The 21414-nt window shown below is 43.4% G+C and overlaps 1 protein-coding gene across 3 annotated transcripts in view; it reads left to right on the top strand.

The window, feature by feature from the left end:
- Positions 1-16355, top strand: part of LOC140393946 (AT-rich interactive domain-containing protein 2-like) — a 467509-nt gene extending 451154 nt beyond the window's left edge. For all 3 annotated transcript variants that reach the window (XM_072480629.1, XM_072480628.1, XM_072480627.1), the window contains 2 exons: positions 12631-12722; positions 13104-16355. In XM_072480629.1, coding sequence (XP_072336730.1) covers positions 12631-12722; positions 13104-13236 — 225 coding nt within the window. In that variant the 3' untranslated portion in view covers positions 13237-16355. The remainder of the gene's footprint in view (positions 1-12630; positions 12723-13103) is intronic.
- Positions 16356-21414: the final 5059 nt, after the last annotated feature.

Here is a 21414-nt window from a genome sequence, read left to right as displayed (position 1 = left end):
TACGCAGTTGATTTAAATTGTTTTATTCCTAAGCTATCCATTACTTCTTTGAATAACCGTGAGGTAAAATTTGATCCTTGATCCGATTGTATTTCTGTGGGTAGTCCATAGCTCGTAAAGAATTTAAGTAACTCCTCCACAATCTTTTTACCTGTAATTACGTACTGGAATGGCCTCTGGAAACCTAGTAGACACATCCATTGCAGTCAAAAGATGTTGTTTCCCACTTTTTGTTTTAGGAAGCGATCCTGCGCAATCAATTAGGACCCTTGAAAAAGGTTCCTCAAATGCTGGAATGGGTATTAAGGGTGCTGGTTTTATCACTGCTTGAGGTTTCCCTATCACTTGACATGTGTGACATGATTGACAAAATTTAACTACATCTTTATGTAGTCTAGGCCAATAAAAATGTTTCTGGATTTTAGCTTGAGTTTTCCTTATTTCCAAATGACCTCCCACTGGTACCTCATGTGCAACTCGCAACACCTCCTTTCTATACCCTACCAGCAATACTTCTTGATGAACTTCTTCCCACTTTTCATCCGCCTGCATATGTAACGGTCTCCATTTTCTCATCAAGGCATCACTTTTACGGTAAAAACACTGGTATACACTCAGATTCCTCTTCCGTGTATGCTTTCTGATACATCCGTTTTATTTCTATATCTTTCTGTTGTAACTCTGCCAATTTTTCTGAACTAAAACTATCTACCTCATCCTCCACCTGGTTTTGTTCTTTTTCAACCATCTGATCAAAAATCGTTTCTGATAATTGCACTTCCACTTCATCTTCACTCTTTGATTTCTCCTCTTAACCTGTGACTTTGTGACCTTGTTACTACACAATCCGGAAAAATCCCAGGATATTCGTCCTTCAACACTTCAGTTGTCTGATTTTCCACTGGTTTTCAGCCACAGTAGGCATCACACCCACCTGCGATCCAGCTACATCATTACCCAAGATAAACTGTATTCCTGGACAAGATAGTTTCTCTATTACTCCTAGTACCACTTCACCACTCTTCACTGGACTTTCCAACCTTACCTTATATAATGGAACACTACTCTTCTCACCCTGAATTCCACATATTACCACCTTTTCTGGCAATATTCTTCCCAAACTACATAACTCCTCATCTCTTACCATTAAAGATTGACTGGCTCCCGTATCTCTTAAAATTGTGACTTCTTTACCTGCTCCTCCTGATACACATGAGTAAACTTTACCCACACAAGTAAATTCTTTAAAGAAATCTGGCACCTTCTTATCAATCACTTCTTGATCAGGCTGTACAATCATTTGCACCTCCTTCGCTTCACTTGGGCTTTCCTTTGCCACTTTAACAAACCCCACTGACTTATCCTGTTTTACCACATCAGCCTTCCCAGTGCTTTTCTTCAACCATCAACACTGTGACTTTACATGGCCTAGTTTTATTACAGTGAAAACATTTGAAACTTTTCATTTCTCTTCCACCCTCCTGGATTTCTTTTTTAACTTGAGGTACACTCTCATTATCGCCCATCAGATCACCTTTACTTTTACCACTTGAGTATTTCTCATGTCCCCAGTTTCTATCCCTCACAGGCTGACACTGATGTCGGAAACCAATCTTTGATTTATGAACTAATTCATAATCATCTGCCATTTCTGCTGCTAACCTCACAGTTTTAACCCTCTGCTCTTCCACACGAGTTCTCACTATATCAGGAATTGAACTTTTAAGCTCCTCCAAAAGCATAATTTCTCTGAGAGCTTCATACGTTTGGTCGATTTTCAAATCCCTTATCCACCTATCAAAATTACTCTGTTTAATCCTTTCAAACTCCATGTATGTTTGACCAAATTCTGTCCTTAAATTTCTAAACATTTGTCTGTAGGCTTCAGGCACTAGTTCACATGCACCCAAGTTGGATTTTTCACCTCCTCATACATCCCAGATACCTCCTCCGGTAGTGATGCAAACACTTCACTCGCCCTACCTTCCAGCTTTGTTTGAATCAGTAATACCCACATGTCCTGTGGCCATTTCATTTGTTTAGCCACCTTCTCAAATGAAATGAAAAAGGCTTCTACCTCCTTTCTCGTCAAACCTTGGCAATGCTTGGACATATTTAAATAGATCCCCACCAAGCCTTTGATTATGCCACCCTTTCTCTTCATCCACATCACTATCCTCAAACTGTACATTTCCCTTTAAATCCGCCAATTTTAACTGTCTGTCATGTTTCGTGGCCATTTTCCAAAGTTCAAACTCTCTCTCTCTTTCTTTTTCCCCTCTCTAGCTTTTTCCCCTCTCTCTCTTTCGTATTCAAGCTGCTTTAATTCTTTCTCATGTTCCATTTGTTTAATTTGTAACTGAATTTTTGCCATTTCCAATGAGTCAGACTGTATCTCCGGAAACTTCAAATGCTTAGCCACCGCCATAATTACCTCATCTTTTCGCATTTTGTCAGGTAATGTTAACTGCAATGTTTTTGCCAAATCTAACAGTCTGCTTTTAGTCTCTGTCCGTAAGGCACTGCTTGTGACCGTCTCCACCCCCAAAAACCTCTGAGCCTCTGAAAGACACAACACAACACACTCCCTACTTAACTGAAATACCACACCTGAAAAGCAACCACAATATGCTCACCCCTCACTGTCTTTAAGTTCACTAAGTCAATCCAATAGATAGACTTTTATCACCCTCGAGCCCCCAATTGTTATGGGCCAGGGTTTAAAGAACCCCAAAGTGTATCAAGGAGTTCACCTGACCCACGACTTTTACTAGATTGTGGTATGGGGAGCACACGGCCCACTCTACAGGTGTGGTACAGCAGAGATCGAAAAGTAATTTTTCAAGCAAATCAATGTTTATTCTATGAACTCAAGTTAACCTTTTTAAAACATACAGTGAACATCTTAGTAACCATCAATTCAATTATAACCCCCAAAGAATACAACATTAGTAATCCTTAAACTTTCCTTTGAACTTCCATAAGACTTTTAAAAAACCTTGTAACAGAAGCACATCTGGTTTAAATTCACTACTGAGAACAGTTAGAACTCTGAATTCACGAAATGATCAAGAGGCAGTCTTTACATGGCAGAGAGAACAACATTACACCTTCTGGGGCTGGCTGCAGCTCCAACACTAAAACAAAACCAAAAAAACACAGACACACCCAAGCTTTTCCCAAAGTGAAACTAAAAAGCAGACAGCCCAGCTCCACCCACACTGACACCACTGCAGTAACATGAGCAGCCAAACATTTCTTAAAGTGACATTCTCATGACAACTGCAATGACGTTACTGTGAAAAGCCCCTAGTCGCCACATTCCAGCGCCTGTTTGGGTACACAGAGGGAGAATTCAGAATGTCCAAATTACCTAACATCACGTCTTTTGGGACTTGTGGGAGGGAACCGGAGCACCTGGAGGAAACCCACGCAGACACGGGGAGAATGTGCAGACTCCGCACAGACAGTGACCCAGCTGGGAATCGAACCTGGGACCCTGGAGCTGTGAAGCAACAGTGCTAACCACTGTGCTACCATGCCGCCCCGACCACCAATTCATTCGGAAGGCTAATAGAATGTTCTCATTTATTGTGAGGGCAATTGAATACCAAAGTAGGTAGGCTGTGCTTCAGTTGTACAGGGCACTAGTGAGACCACATTTGGAGTACTCCATACAGCATTGATCACCTTATTGAACATAAAACATAGAATTTACAGTGCAGAAGGAGGCCATTCGGCCCATCGAGTCTGCACCGGCTCTTGGAAAGAGCACCCAACCCTAGATCCACACCTCCACCCTATTCCCAGTAACCCCATCCAACACTAAGAGCAATTTTAGACACTAAGGGCAATTTAGCATGGCCAACCCACCTAACCTGCACATCTTTGGACTGTGGGAGGAAACCGGAGCACCCGGAGGAAACCCACGCACACACGGGGAGAACGTGCAGACTCCGCACAGTCAGTGACCCAAGCCGGGAATCAAACCTGGGACCCTGGAGCTGTGAAGCAATTGTGCTATCCACAATGCTATCGTGCTGCTTTTAAGGAAAGATGGAACAAAGAACAAAGAATAGTACAGCACAGGAACAGGCCCTTCGGCCCTCCAAGCCTGTGCCGACCATGCTGCCCGTCTAAACTACAATCTTCTACACTTCCTTGATCCGTATCCCTCTATTCCCATCCTATTCATGTATTTGTCAAGATGTCCCTTAAATGTCACTATCGTCCCTGCTTCCACCACCACCTTCGGCAGCGAGTTCCAGGCACCCACTACCCTCTGTGTAAAAGAACTTGCCTCGTACATCTCCTCTAAGCATTGCCACTCGCACCTTAAACCTATGCCCCCTAGTAATTGACCCCTCTACACTGGGGAAAAGCCTCTGACTATCCACTCTGTCTATGCCCCTCATAATTTTGTAGACCTCTATCAGGTCACTCCTCAACCTCCGTCGTTCCAGTGACAACAAACCAAATTTATTCAACCGCTCCTCATAGCTAATGCCCTCCATACCAGGCAACATCCTGGTAAATCTATTCTGCACCCTCTCTAAAGCCTCCACATCCTTCTGGTAGTGTGGCGACCAGAATTGAACACTATACACCAAGTGTGGCCTAACTAAGGTTCTATATAGCTGCAACATGACTTGCCAATTCTTATACTCAATGCCCCAGCCAATGAAGGCAAACATGCCGTATGCCTTCTTGACTACCTTCTCCACCTGTGTTGCCCCTTTTAGTGACCTGTGGACCTGTACACCTAGATCTCTCTGACTTTCAATACTCTTGAGGGCTCTACCATTCACTGTATATTCCCTGCCTGCATTAGACCTTCCAAAATGCATTACCTCACATTTGTCCGGATTAAACTCAATCTGCCATCTCTCCGCCCAAGTCTCCAAACGATCTAAATCCTGCTGTAATGCGTTATAAGCAGTTCAGAGAAGGTTTACCGGACTAATACCTGGAATGTCTGTGTTGTCTTATGAGGAAAGGTTGGACAGGCTAGGCTTGTATCTGCTGGAGCTTAGAAGAATTTAGAAGACTTGATTGAAACATGTAAGATCCTCTGGGGTCTTGAGAAGGTGGATGAGTAGATAATATTCCTCTAGTGGGAGAATCTAGAACTAGAATCATAGAATTTACAGTGCAGAAGGATGCCATTCAGCCCATCGAGTCTGCACCGGCCCTTGGAAATGGCACCCCACTTAAGCCCACACCCGTAACCTTGCAACCCCGCCCAACCTTATTTTGGACACTAAGGGCAGTTTAGTCTTTGGACTGTGGGAGGAAACCGGAGCACCCAGAAGAAACCCATGCAGACATTGGGAGAATGTGCAGACTCCGCACAGACAGTGACCCAAACCGGGAATCGAACACATCGATATGGCACAAGGAAGTGCTGAGGGCTTTGGCAAAGGTTGGTATGACCGGTACAGGCTTGGAGGGCCGAAGGGCCTGTTCCTGTGCTGTATTGTTCTTTGTTCTTTAACCTCCACTTTTTTCTCGAACAGATAAGAAGACACTTATAAGCAGAACAGATATAAGGTCATAATTAATGAATGCAGTCTCTGAGAACTGAATAATGAATTAATTGCTGTGTCCTGCTGCATATGTCTGACTTTGACCGGATGCCGTTCCATTGAATATTCTTTAGCTGAACATTAACTTAGATGAGACTGGCATCAGGGGGAGCTAGTGGTGTTTTGGGATCTGTTGTATAACATTGTTGTGAAGTGCCTTGGGAGCTGCCTAAACCTGTCATTGGGTTTTACCCCAAGCTGCTGTAAGAGTACCCTATTTTTTTTCAGATCAAGGTACACATGAATAAGAGAACGTTGAGGTGCTCCTGAAGACATGAGAAACTGCCCCAACTTTATATATCACACACTGCACTCGTGCTCCTTTTTCTATGTGCAGTGCTTGTATTGCTTATAAATCAAAATCAGTGTCCCAATGTTACAATCCCAGTTGTCATAATATGGGCGGGAAGGTGCCGAAATGGAACCTTGGCTCAAAAGACCATGGGCGGAATTTTCCGTCGGCCGATGCCAAAATTGGGGAACTAGATTGGGTGGAGATCGGTTTTGACGCTGAAATCGTGGTGGGTGCTGGTTTCACACCAAATCACAATTCTCCGGTACCTCGACAGCAGCCTCAATGGGTTCCACTCAGCACGTAGAGTAAGCGCCATTGGCATATTAGCGAACCTGTCCCGGTATTCTCAGAGGCCTCCGTGATTCTCTCTCTGCTCTGGGGAATTTCCTGACGGCGAGTTTCACTTGTGCTGTTAAAAATTGAGATACAGGCGCCGTGGCTGAAGAGGGAGAGAGAGGAGGTAGGACACGGAGAGACACGATTGTGGGCTGCCGGGCTGCACATTGTCCGAGACGGTTGGGGGGGCGCCATTGCCGTGGTTTGCAAGGCAGTCATCTTGTTGCACACTCCACTGACCACCCAACTCGGAGCCTGGTTCTGCAGAGTGACACCGGCTGTGTGGGTGCCACCTCCCTCTGCCATACCAACCGCCCACCATCCGCCAGTGGAGGATCACGTGGCCCGCTCAAGGGCAATGCCCACAGTAGCTCCTAGAGGGGGGGTGGTCGGATGAGAGTTGCGGAGCGTACTGCTGGCAAGGGCAGCGCCAGCGAATGGCAGCAGGGCCAGAGGCTCCCCACGGTGCCGGGCACCGACTGTGCCAGGGGTGCAGGGAGGGGGCAGAGTCTGCAGTGCCAACCTGGGCCACCATGTAGCCCAGTGGACCTGATTGGGCATGACACTACGTACCATGCTAACTTGTTGGCCTTTCACCCCTGCAGACAATGGATATTAGAATACAACCAACAATGTTGGCCTTCCTCCTCTTTGCCACAGCCCTGGGCGATGCACTGCGGCTGTACGAGCTGGAGCTGTTTGAAGAGGAGGAAGCTGCAGGCTACAGCAGCGGAGCGTGCTACAGAGGGAACAGGAGGCATCCACCCAGGAAGGAGAGCCGGCCTCCCAATAGGCCGAGGAGGAGGAGATGCAAAGGAGGTGCTGCATGAGGCCTGTGTACCAGCAGCTCCGGTCATTCGAGGACCTGCCAGACTGGGCATGCCAACGAAGCCTCCGGCTGAACAGAGGGACAGTGCGACATATCTGCCCGATCATGGTGCACCTTGCACCGCGGGGCATTGGGGGAGGCTTACCTATCCTGGTGGCCATCAAGATGATCATAGAATCATCGAATGTAAGTGCAGAAGGAGGCCATTCAGCCCATCGAGTCTGCAACGGCCCTTACAAAGAGGACCCCACTGAAGCCCACGTAGCTACCCCATTCCCGTAACCCAGTAACCCCCACTTAACATTTTCGTCTTGAAGTTCGCCTTGAACCTCTACGCTAAGGACTCTTTCCAGATGCCGAATGGGGACCTGTCTGGGATCTCTGAGTTCGGTGCACATGTGCATCCGCGCCATAACGGAGACCCTGTCAGCACAATACATCACTTCAATGTGGTCCAAGCCCACCAGCATGCCCGGGCAACGGGGTTTGCCACAATTGCCTAGATGCCCCGGATCCAGATGGGTGATCGACAAAATGTTATGTCTCCTTAGGAGCACCTGCAGATGACAGGCCCATCTTCACAAACCAAAAGAGTTTCTACTCTGTTAACGTGCAGCCGCTCTGAGACCATCAGATGCGCATCATGCACGTCTGCGCCCGATATCTGGGCAGTGTGCTTGATGCCTTCATCCTGGCAAACTCCAGCCTCTTCGAGGTGCACCCCCGGCTGAGGGGGGTTTGGCTCTTGGGCGACAGGGGTTATCCGCTGCGGTTGTGGCTGATGACACCTATCCAGAGGCTACAGACTGAAGCAGAGACCTGCTACATCGACTCCCGTGCAGTGACCAGCAGAATGATCGATCGGTGCTTCGGCCTCTTGAAGATGCAGTTCAGGTGCCTGGCTGCTCTGGAGGGGTTCTTCAGTGTGGCGCTGGGAGAATCGCCCATATCGTGGCGGCCTGCTGTGTTCTCCACGACATCGCACAGCAGAGGGATGACGTGTTGGAGGAGGAGAATGAACGGCAGGCCTCCGACGAGGAGAATGTAGGGGGGGGGCGGGCATGGGGCCCGGGCAGGCACAGGAGACCGCAGAACGCGCGCGCCAGGGTCAACGCACACTGGATGCACCGCATCCCTCCAACACAACCTCCCTTTCTCAGGCCAGCCTTCTGCCTGCAATCCCCTCTGTAATACGTACCTGCCGAACCACAGGGTCTGGGTCCTGGGTTGGCAGTAACAACAGGTCTGGTCCATGGGACGGAGGATGATGACAACCTGCTCTGCGATGAGCTCTGGTGCTCTGCATCGTTCGACAACATCTGACTCTTGCCCACGGTCGCACTTGAAATGAAAAATGAAATGAAAATCGCTTATTGTCACAAGTAGGCTTCAGATGAAGTTACTGTGAAAAGCCCCTAGTCGCCACATTCCGGCGCCTGTCCGGGGAGGCTGGAACGGAAATTGAACCGTGCTGCTGGCCTGCCTTAGTCTGCTTTAAAACCCAGCTATTTAGCCCAGTGTGCTAAACCAGCCCCTTTCCACCGTCCACCTGGGTGCTCCCTGCATGTGAGCTGGCCATTCCATCTCACAATCCCATCGAATCCCCTGGAGTGGCAGATGTATGTGGGCAGAAGAGGGGAGGGAGGAGGGAGAGTGGATTCTCCGACAGGACATCAGGAGTGGAGGTGGCCTGCTGTCATTCCCGCCCTGCGACCTGGGTCCCCTTTGGCAGGCGTCTTCTGCGGTGACCGGGTATAGGGTCGCTTCCCTCTCCTCCACGGCACCCAGCAGCGTAACCCGTTCGGCGTCCGTGAACCTTGGTGTCACCCTCATCGTTGCCATCTTATTGTCTGGGATGGTGTTTGCGGGGAGTGAAGTGTGCATATGCAGCTGCAGCTTACCAGCTTCCTGACTGTCGCAAATCCAGCACCATTTCTCATTGAAATCGATTGTGTGCCGTGACGCCGGTGCTAGCCCCTCAACAGTCATTGAATCCTGGCCCGGTGTCAGCGCTCAGGAACAGAAATTCTACCACATAACTTTTACTTTTTAAAATGGAGGAACAGAGTCACAGGACTGTCCATTAGTTCTAACAAGAAAAAATGTATTAAACATGAAAAATTGGTTTCTTATACAATACTGCTTTGCTGCCCCGCCCCCCTCCCCACCCTAAGCTTAATAAATACATAGATTAACATGGATTACAAAGTACATCTTAAATTACAATGGCCTCATCAACTCAAAAAGTCCCTTTTAAGCACACAACATGACTGTGGTCAAATACACACTTTACTCTGAACCCAAGGTGGTGTCTGTGGTTTTCTCCTAGAATCCCCCCAGATGATTTCACATGAGAGTTTCAAAATCACACTCCCAAAAAACACGCTTTAAAATCTTCTCTCATAACAATGCTTTCCCTTGGCGGTTTGCATTCTGATATCCAGCCCATGTTTTACAAAAACCCTTTCAAACAAAGCTTCCGCTCCACTTTTAATGGTGAATCCAGTCCAGGATTTCACACCACCACTTGGTCTTGGCTGCTGTGCAAACTGCTTACAATTGCTTTAACTCTCGATTCCCAGACTATATTAAAATGACGTCAAGCATTTCATCTACCTCGGAAGTCTGCTGTCCCACTTTAAATCTAGTTACTGCATTTGTCTCTTTCACACTTGGTTTAATCTTCCTTGAATTCTTCTGAACAGTACCTGGGTTTCTACTCATTTAACTCCAGACTTCTTAGGTAGTCTTTCAGTCCAAATTCCCTGGTTATCTGGACTGTATCTTATTCCTTAGGAAATCTTCTTTGCAGACTGAACAGCTTTCAAATGCCCTGGCTTCTAGTTAAAACTAAGAACACAGGAAGGACCTTCCCTCTGGCTTCCTGTTGCTAAGTACTGACTGACTTCTATTTATTCTTCACACCGTAGCCCCCTCTACGCACAATAGAAACACTGTGGGAACTTAACCAACCCCCAAACATACAAACGCCTTTTTCCAGCATGAATCTAACTCTCGGTTTTACCGTTCCAGGCACAGAAACATTAAATTAAACACACCTAAATCTATACCTTCTTTCTAATGCTTACCAGAACATATATCAATCCCTTAAAACTACATTTGTTTTCCTAACACAATATACCATCATGGGCAGCATGGAGGTGCAGTGGTTAGCACTGCTGCCTCATGGTGCTGAGGACCACGGTTCAATCCCAGCCCCGGGCCACTGTCTGTGTGGAGTTTGCACATTCTCCCCATGTCTGCATCGATCTCACCCCCACAACCCAAAAAGAAATGCAGGGTAGGTGGATTGGCCATGCTAAATTGCCCCTTAATTGGAAAAAAATGAATTGGGTACTTTAAATTAAATAAAACAGTATACCATCACGAATTGGATCTACTTTGTAAACTTCATAATTATTGACATGCCTCATCTAAGATAAGTAGCAGCCATAGCCTCCTGACGTAATTGACTCCTAGGCATTTTGTGACACAAACCTTTGTACAATTAGCCTGCAGGGAATTCCCTAGTTTCCATTTATTTTGTGATTTTTGCATGTGCAATGTTTAAAAGGGTTTTGCATCGGGACCAGAATTTTCCACCATTCACGCTGTCGGTGCACCCCCGCCATGCATTCTCCTGCGGCGAGGGGTGCATTCAATAGGAAACATCATTGATAACGGCAGGACCAGAAGATCTAGCTAATGACAGGTTCCCTCCACTGCTGCGAAACACACAGCGGGTTGCGTGGAAAATCCAACCCTGGTGTGCAAATTAGTATGCATAAGACAGTCTGCAAATGGAGTTGCTTTCTACCAGATACAATTAATTTGTTGAGAATCTTTCTATTGAGGGACGGCATGGTAGTGTAGTGGTTAGCACTGCTGCCTACGGCGCTGAGGACCCGGGTTTGATCCCAGGCCCGTGTCCCTGTCTGAGTGGAGTTTGCACATTCTCACCGGGTCTGCGTGGGTTTCACCCCCACAACCCAAAGATGTTCAGTTTAGGTGAATTGGCCACGCTAAATTGCCCCTTAATTGGAAAAAAAATAATTGGGTACTCTAAATTAAAAAAAAAAAAGATTCTTTCTATTGCAAATAAGATCAGTGCCTAAACTCCCTTTATACTTTGGAGTAAGGTTCAAACAGACACAGGCCAGTGCTAAGACAACCACACTGCTCTAATGGGTAGCTGCCGATGACTTTGTTGTTAGTACTGTCATGCTATGCAGGCATGTAGATAATGATATACAGACAGGCAGCTAATGAACACAGAGAACAGGACATGACCAATGAGCAGGCAGGACACTCAGGGGTGGCATCTCACTATAAAAGGCACGAGGCACTCACACTCCGCCTCTTTCCATTGATGAACATCTACAGAGTGAGTCAGGGTGTATGTATAGTATCACACCTCCAGCACGTGGCTAAGAGCTAGTCTGGTTCAGACAGAGTAACCACACTTAGGTTAGCAGAGAGTCAAACTCATAGAGAACTATGCTAACCGTGCTACTGGTTCAATAAATCAGATTGAACTAACTTCAAGGTCTGGAGTATCTTTTGGTTAAAGCTGCATCCAGTTGCAGCCTGTGTTATACCAGAGTACATAACACATCAAGTACAAAGTACCACAAGACACTCATCAGTCACAATGTACTATTTTGGAACCCAGGTTTTCAGTGGATAAACTACTCTGCACTTCTTTAACAAGCAGCACCTGCATTTCAAAGTTATTGAAGATCATTTTATACCTGACATGGGAAACCTGGGCTGCATTTGAACCAAACAAGGTTCTACCCTTTATCCAGGAAAGGTGGGCAACAAGAAGCCAGGAAGTAAAGGCTCTGAGCATCTATACCGTACTACTGATGTCTAAATTAAAGAAATTACTTCATTAAGGGGTTTCCCCCAGTTATGTACCTACCCCATAATAGCCATATTGATCTTCGGTTTGATCCTAGACCAGTGCTGAGTTAGCTGGATAGCTGTAATTAGCATCAGCATTACTGGGCTCGGGTGGGAAAAGAAGTCATGATTATTATTTCTGTCTAGTATCTCGTGCAGCGATGTAAATGTTGGTGAGGGTAGGATTGAACTTGATGTGCTGTACCCTACAATATGACGGCATTCACTGTCTAGAACCATACTGCAGCAAAGTATTCATACTTCCATGAGGGGTGGGAGAGGAAATTGGGGAAATGACTGACACAGGCTCATGTTTGCTGTTAGGCAGTGTGGCAGAGCCCTTCAGTTACCCCAAATTTTCATGTTCCTTTGTCTCAGTAGTACCAAAACTGAAATCCCATTATTGTAATAATAATAATAATCGCTTATTGTCACAAGTAGGTTTCAATTAAGTTAGTGTGAAAAGCCCCTCGTCGCCTCATTCTGGCGCCTGTTCGGGGAGGCCGGTACGGGAATTGAACCCGCGCTGCTGGCCTTGTTCTGCATTACAAGCCAGCTGTTTAGCCCATTGTGCTAAATCAGCCCCTAAGGCAGAGGTCTTTGTTCTCTCCCCTTTAAAATATCATTTATCTGTTTAAGATACTTTCCAAGATTTTCACAAATGTACTTTTCTCTGACAGGATGAGAAGGAAGGGCCGATTGTGAAGCATATTCGTTTGACTTCTGCCTTAATTTTGAAGAATGTTGCTAGATACTCTGAGCTTGGGCGAATGTAAGTTAATTTTGCTTGGTTATAAAACATCAGTTATTGTAAATATCTTCATCCGTAGATAATCATCTTCTCTTGAGGAAAATACTTGTGTTCAATCCCTTCCAGAATGGGTATTGAAATAAAACTTAGAAGTCGCTTGAGCATTCAAACACAATCCAGTGATATGGCTTTCCTCTGGGACATCTTTGTATCTATATTTTTAAACACTAGCTGAATTTGCTATTAATCCATTTCTCCTGATTTTGGAACAGCAGTTCTACACATTTTATTGTATCATGTGTAACATTAACACGTGAAGTAAAAATCCCATCAGTATTTGAGTCCTGTGTGTTTCATATTATCAATTTGTAATAGCACTGAAACTTTATTTTCCCATCTCAGGTTGCTTAAGCGGCATGAGAACCACCTATCTGTACTGGCCATCAGTGGTATGGAGGCTTCCACTGCACTAGCAAAATGCCTTTATGAACTCAACTCGCAAGAACAATCAGAGTCAACAGAAAGCAAACGCTGAGGAAAAACTTAGTACAATAAAAATCCAGCAACAGGAAACAAGGGTCAAAGGAGGAAATGCAATCATTGTGCAGACGAAGAACTGGAACCTTACTGTCTACATTTTGTACCTGTTTACTATAACATGAAATTAAAAGGACTGATCTTTTTAAATTATTGGTTTTGCAGGAATGTCCCTGTTATTCCAGAGACCAAAATTTCCTGCAACACCTTAGTGTCTCATCTCGTTGTAGACCTTTTCATCAGACAGAAGGTTTTATGACACAGGAAGAAATGGTCAGTCTAAAAATAAATCATTAAGCCTGGTCACCAGACATTCTCTCATACTCTCACACGCATACTCTCACACGCTTCCTCACCCTCTTGCACACTTGTTTGTGCACATACACACCTTGCTTGTGCACATACACCTTGCTCGTGCACATACTCACACACTTGCTCGTGCTTACCCTCTCGCACACATACGCACATTTAAAAACAAGAACCTGAACAGAAAATCTGCTGGGAATGATCTACAGGCACCTGTAAAATGTTGCAGTTAGTCTCGGCACTTGCCTTGAGGAGCATTCAACTCCAGTCACTGTTCTTCCTATGAGCGAGATCTCTGATTTTTTTTTTTTTAAATGCCCATGGATATAGAATTTTGTCCATATATTTATAAGAAAAATCTCATATGTTTCATTTCCCTGTGCATTTTTTCCAAAATGTTGCAAGTTAATTCCTCATTGGAACATCAGACAAAACTGCTCATTGAGTAGGTATCTCTGTGCCCTGAAATCCTGCAAGAGTCTAGTTAGCTGCTGGCCATTGGTCATGTTTAGAGCTGGAGTCCCTCTGCTTTCTGCCAGGGAAGAGTTTCCTGCATTCAGATATCTGGATACAGTTTTGCAGTTAACATTCAGTTTTAAAAGCTGCAAACTGTGCAACACTTGAAGTTTTCCCACTTTGTCCCCTGTTTGAAGTGATGCATTTTCCATTTATTTATTATATGTAAACTATCAGATTTGATGTCCCCTTTTCAGAGTCATGTAAATATTTGTGAATATCGAAAATGCCTACATACCATTGCAGGAGAATGAAGGGAAGAGTGGGGCAGAATTGCAAGGGGTGAAATCTGGGTGAGTGCTAGGATAGAATCTGAATTAGCCACAGGGCAAAAACATGGGGTGTCCTTACAGCCACTGCTGCAGGCATCCACACTAAAGGCAGCCTTGTACCAGTTGGAGTACCAACTTTGTGCCACTAGATGTTGCCAGCATGCTTTGAAAGTGTGACACCATGAACATTAACAAAGCTTATCTGGTGGAGGTAATCTGAGATTTCAAGAATTTCGCCAAAACAGTTGAAGCTTGTTAATTGGGACACCAGGGTGAAATTTAAAGCTTCCTATTTATCTGAAATGTTTTGCTTCAGTAGGGACAATCAGTACAGATCTAAATACGTGGAATCAATTGGTGCCTGAGAAAATGTTCCATATGGAAAAAAGTACTCCCATTAACCCTTGTCCCCATTAATAGCATGAACTTCATTTTGTCTTGGCACCTTTTTTTTCCGGTCAGCTTACCTTCATTGCACCACTGGCTAATGTGAAGAGTAAGCACCCATCTAGAATCAAAGGATCTAGTTTTTGTATGTTACCTGCCATATGTATGTAAAAGCATATACATAAAACACTGCATCAAGCAGCGTGGAACTGTGTACATAACTTCACAAAGGTACTGATGCTGTATAATAAGATTGGCACAGTTTTGTGCAGCTGTGGTTTTTGTATTATACACCATGTAAAGCTTTTGCTTGTTATGAAATAATATATCGCATCATTTTTCTATAAAAGGTAAAAATTCCAAGGCAGATTTAAAAAAAGAAAAAAAAAAAATCTGTTACAGCATTTTTCCTGAGAGTAGGGCCCATTTTAGAAAACCTTTAGTCGCAGCACAACCTTCAGAACTTGTATAGGAATTTTTTTTTTAATTTGTAAATGTATTTAAATACATGACGTTTTATACAGCTTTATTTTCACCTGTGTTATATTTGTAATTCGTGTAGGTGTGATATTTCCCTTGTTATTCCTTTGTTCTGTTTTTCTACCCGTGACATATTAAAGTGTTTTTTAGTGTACAGTATAGTGCCTCCGCTTTTGATACAACGTGACTTTCCTGCCTATGGTCAGTTTGTGTTCCCTTGGTTTCTTTGTGTGCCTCGCCACTGATGATCCCTGGTATGGTTAGCTAAAGGGGAATATATTGTGAATTTAATGTAATGCATACTAACCATATTGGATTGTACTGTGCCCTCCTGATAGTTCAACAGAGTAAAGCAGTAAGAAACTTCTCACAGACCAGGGAGAAACCAGGTTTGATCAAGCCTGAGTGAAGTGAGTTGATCCCGGCCTAGTCAACAATATTTGTAATTGACCTTTGAGCGCTGGGTAAGAAAGAAAAAAGTTAGCCAGGTCTCCTACTCTGATAGCTACTCAGCAATATCTGCTAGACATGAACATGTATGACTATCTGCTAAGGATGGGACCATGCTCAGCCACGTCTCAAAGTCTGATAGTCTGCCAAAGCTCACTGTCTGGCCGAGGCATGAATGCCTGCTTGAGAGAGGTATGACCACCCATAAAAATAAATAGGAGTGGTTGGGTGGGGGAAGAAACTCGATGGGAAAGCCGGAGCATTTATGTAATACAGGACAATCTTATAATTAATCTTCCAGTATGAGCGTCACTGCGCAGAGCACACTGCAGAAACCAAAATAGACCGAAGACTGAATAAATCCATCTTTGTTTTAAAGCTATGGAGTGATTGGAAGGCACTTATCCAGTCTTGAGGTTTGGTTGACTTTCACAAGCTGCTTGAGATTTATTCTTGCAGTTTGCGAGCACCATCTGAAGCCATTGATTCGATTGCCATGTTGTAATCAATCCCAGATGTCCATTATTCTTTGTGTAAGTGCAAGACATATATAAAATAATTTAGTATCTTCTAGTACATTCACCAAACTGCAATGCAAAAAAAAGGTTTTTTAAAGAAGAATGTATTTTAAGATGTATGTGCAGTACTGTTTTTTGTGCACTGTATGACCCAAGTTCTGTTTTACAGTAAAATTACCAGTATAAAATATGAGACTATTCCAGTCTTTGTTCACAATTTAACTTATTGCCCAATATCTACATAAGGTGAGAAACTTCAAGGTCCATTTGTAAATTGTCTGTTTCAAAGTCCTGATCATGTCCTCTCTGAGTGAAAGCTAAATCTGCTCATGGTCAGCCTGGCATGTACCTGTTAGTGCCAGTTACAATAGGCGGCTGGTGGTGCCAGTTTAACTTTACTTAATTACAACAATATGCAATATCCAAGTTGACAAACTTTGGCAAATTCTTGTTAATTTGGATACTGCTTAGCAGCAATTAGGTGTAAGCACTTGTTGATTGGTGGGAAGTAGTTTAGTCTGTGACTTCAAATCATGCTCGCAGCACCTCACTCTGAAAGATTGTTTGACCTTGACTGTCTCTTGTTCCAGTTTCCCTCCTTGTCCTTTGTACTGAGGATAATGACTCAAACTGAGATATACTTTCACATGCATTTTCCAGTGCTGCCTGACCATGAGCGTCTACAATTTATACATGACCCTAGGCTATGAATGTCTACAGGTTATTTGATTATTATTGTGAGAAATTCCATCGTGACCAAATCAATTAAATCCTTCATGTGGCTCAGTGTCAAATTTTGCATTTAGAACACTCCTGTAAAGTTTTTGAGATGTTTTATTGTGTGAAAGGTGCTATGTAAATTAAAGTTGTAGTTATATACCCAGTCACCAACAGGAGTAACTGGATAACAACTGAAGGAGATCCCTGCTGAGCTCACTATGATACTCAATGATTGTAGGAATGCTAAAAATCACTATGAAAATGTCCTTATCTGTTTAATATTCCCTTCTAATTTTGAAATGTTTAGGTTGGGAGACACAAATTAGTACAACGAAGGAAACAAACTAAACTGTCTAATGATCCTGATGAGGACAAAGAAATTCTTCTCCATTTTCTCCAGTGTTTTTCCTAATACTGTATAATTCCATTTAAATTGAGGCCAACTCTTTTTTTTGCAGTGCAACTAAATTGAGACCCAATTTTTAATACATCTTACTCTCTGCTAAATGTGTTGCTAATAGCTGGTGTACAACTTCACAAGTACGAGTGACCCTCTGACACCAGCACCCAAATGCCTGTTCTTCACTCTAATCTCTCCTTTCTTCAATCGGCATTCCATTTTTTCCAACCCGCCTCAATTTCACTTGCTTAAAGCCTTTCTCACATTTCCCTGTTCTGCTGAAAGGTCATCAACCAGAAATATTAACTCTTATTTCTCTTTCCACAGATGCTGCCTAACCTACTATTTCCATCATAGTATTTTGCTTTGTGTATTTTTTTCCTGTTCTTCACACCTGAGTCTACAGTGGTTGCTAACACCTATTTGGCAAGCGGGGTGGGGGGGGGATCAGCTGATTATTTTCCATTATCTGCCAGACATACAAACCTACCATCATGCTGGTCACTGAATAACAATAAGGAACAGGAACACTTCACAGATCTTTACTTCTAAATTCAAACAAACAATGACTAATTGTAATTGCAATGACCTATTGCTGTCTTCACTGAGATCCTCTTAATTCAGCACTGACCAGCTTCCCTGCTTTGAATGATGATTATAGTAATGCACTTTTCCAGAGTTGAGGAGTCTAGATTTGAGTCCTCACCGCGAGTGAACAATATTGTGAAAACACGTATTTTCTATAAACCTTATGCAAACTGTTTGTGAATTCTACATGCTAAAGTATTTAATCAATTGAATGTGAAAATACCTCTTTTGTCTCTGATGTAGAGGACATGTTTAAAACAGTTGGATGCACGAATGGAAAACATCCCAAAGACCAGCCGAACCTGATGTACACGTAGTTGACTGTTTCAGTGCTTGCTGTATTGTTGACAGAGGGAGAAAGCATCCCAGCTGAGCTGGGAATTGTTGCCAGGTCCATGTCAGTCAAGTTACTCTGAAGCAAATTCTCAAAGGAAATATGGGTGTAACTAAAAGCCTGTTTCTGATTTTTACAGGCAGGTACACATGATTCCTATGGTTATTAGAGGAATTGTACAGTTATCACAGTGTGAGCACAATTCCCAATAGGAAATAAGTGTAGGACATGGTTAAAAATGTTTAATATTACTTAATTTGCCTCAATGAGATCTACTATTATGTACTGTCAAGTGTAGCATGTTGTCTGTGTGCTATTGCACACTTTTATCATCTAATCAAAAAGAAGTCTTCAATCCTTAGACTAATGTATGTTTAATATGTTCACAAAGAATATCTGTCCCAATTTTTCCATATCATAAGTTTTTCACCCCATCTATACCTTCTCTACCTAGCAGGTTCTGACGAGGAAAATAGCTCGTGATTTTGGAGTTCTTTAAGCCAAAGAGAGCATTAGGATGATTACACAAAGTATTTTTTGTATTTAAGACATGATGTGGAGATGCTGGCATTGGACTGGGGTGGGCACAGTAAGAAGTCTTATAACACCAGGTTATGTCCAAGAGGTTTGTTTCTAATCACTAGCTTTCGGAGCGCAGCTCCTTCATGGACTCACCTGATGAAGGAGCTCCTCTCCCAAAGGTACTGATTCGAAACAAACCTGTTGGGCTTTATCCTGGTGTTGTTATACTTGATATTTAAGCTTAGAGATGAAGAAACTTGGTAATTCATCTGTAGTTAGCATCAATGAAAGGGGGCTGGAGGATGAAGCTTAATGAGAGCTGAATACGGTATTTATTAATAGGCTAACTTATGACATTTCTAGCTAGGAGGATGGGATAATTTCAGTACCTTCACCTCACCACCATCTCTTGATTCCTCTACTGTTGCTAAACTATCAAAACTTGCTAAACTTATGTGACATTCATTATAGGATTTTATAAAATTATTCCATGCGATATTAACATGCCAGGACAGCACTTACTGACCATCCCTTATTGCCCTTGAGAAGGTGGTGGGGAGCCATCTTCCTGAACCGCTATCTTGTAACAAGGTCAGAAGCAAGAATGCTCCAGCTACATTTCTTTTCTCCATAACCGAGAGGTGATGAAACTTAATTGAATTACTCCTCGGTTGAGATCAGCTGACTCGACCACACTAGTTGAGGCCAGCTTAATTTTTGAAAAATTCTTAGTTTGCAAGGTTGTTCGACAGAGTTCCATCGGCACTCATTGCAGAAAGTTGCTCTGAAGCAATGACTGTTCCTCTGATAATCCTCAAATTAGGAGGAGACTTCCGTGAAGCTGTGGGTAAATGTGTGAGAGTAATTTATGAGAGTGCCAACAAAATCAGTGTTCTCTGTTGAAGGGATTTCCCCTGGCTATTCCCCCACTCCATATCGACTGCGTGAAATAAAACTTCATAGAATTGCATGCAAAGTCTTGTAAATGCAGAAATTGTTATCCAAGCTCAGGAAGGGGATCTGGCAAATACTGGCCAGACCGATATAAACATCTACTGTAAATGGAAGAAGTGCCTTTCTCAAGCCAACAGGTTAAACTCAACAAACTGAAAGCTGGCACAGATGAACTGCCCTTCAATTTTTTGGCATTTTTAACAGTTCTCGATTTAGGTAAAAATATTGATGATGAGGATTCGCAAAGTGGCGGTACCCAGTGGCCACAATTGTTCATGACATTTATGGCGAAAAAGCTGTTAATTGAATGGAAGCATTAACCGATTCTAATGAAGGAAATGCCTAAATGATAGAAATTGACAGATCATCTGGTTCTACAGGAAGGAATGTTCTGCTCAGTGGAGGAGTTGTACATATATGCCTTCCCTTGCATTTTTTTTCCATGTTGCAAGTTATTCTTGAGCTGACAAAATATTTGAAGAGCACTCCATGCTGTATATATGGGTCTTCTCTGAATACATTATAATCTATATTAGTGTCACAAGTAGGGACTGCAATGAAGTTACTGTGAAAATCCCCTAGTCATCACACTGTACTCCTGCTCGGGTACACAGGGACAATTCAGAATGTCCAATTCACCTAACAAGCATGCCTTCCGGGACTTGTGCGAGGAAACTGGAGCACTCTGAGGATACCCACGCAGACACAGGGAGAACGTGCAGACTCCGCACAGACAGTGACCCCAGCCAGGAATCGAACCTGGGTCCCTGGAGCTGTGAAGCAACAGTGCTAACCACTGTGCTACCGTGCAGCTTTCCAGTAGAACCAGATGATCAGTCAATTTCTAACATTTAGGCATTTCCTTCATTAGAATGGGTTATTAATATGTTTTATTTATTATTAATAGAATATAAGGTTATATTGTTATTAATAACCCATTCTAATGAAGGAAATACCTAAATTAAGTCATGGTTCAGTGCATTCTCTACAGCACAGTCGGCTCGTCATCTTAGTTTCTCCACATCAGTATTTGGTTATGAATCATTCTACAAAGCCCAGATGTTTTGAAAGGCACCATTTTATGCAGTGTACTTTAGTTCCTTGCTCATATCCCTGTGGATAATAGTACAGGTAGTTGAGGCTTTGCTGCAATTAAAAGTGAAACTCTTGCCGCCTTTAGGAGTAAGGACATGGTTCAGAGGACAACCATCCAAAAATGTAACACATTTTGAGAAAATAGCTGTTAAGCAACTAAAGAACCTACCACAAAAACAATGTGCAGTAAATGTAGTGGCAAAGTTGTATATACACATTCATTTTGTAGGCATTCCCTTTTCCTGCCTCACTTAACTCATTTAGGGGTAAACTTTTATTTCAATTGTAATATTACTACATTTCTAGTTCGAAGTGTCACAAGTAAAGTTAGGGGCAGAAGGTTTCGAGGGATGTGAGAAAAAACTTTTCACCAAGAGGGTGAAAGGATGTGGAGACAGAGGCCCTCATAACGTTTAAGAAGTATTTGGATGTGCACTGACGATGCCAAGGCATACAAGGCTATGAACCAAGTGCTGGAAAATGGGATTAGATTAGATTAGGTGGTTGTTTTTGACTGGCGCCGACATGATGGGTCAAAGGACCTTTTCTGTGCAGTAGACCTCTATGACAGTTCATATGGTGTAGGTACGTCCACAGTACTGTTGGGGAGGGAGTTCCAAGATTTTGAATCAGC

This window comes from Scyliorhinus torazame, chromosome 17 (assembly GCF_047496885.1).
Source record: "Scyliorhinus torazame isolate Kashiwa2021f chromosome 17, sScyTor2.1, whole genome shotgun sequence".
NCBI lineage: Eukaryota > Metazoa > Chordata > Chondrichthyes > Carcharhiniformes > Scyliorhinidae > Scyliorhinus > Scyliorhinus torazame.
The sequence above is the reverse complement of the archived record's forward strand: the minus strand, read 5'-3'. Positions and strand labels throughout refer to the sequence as shown.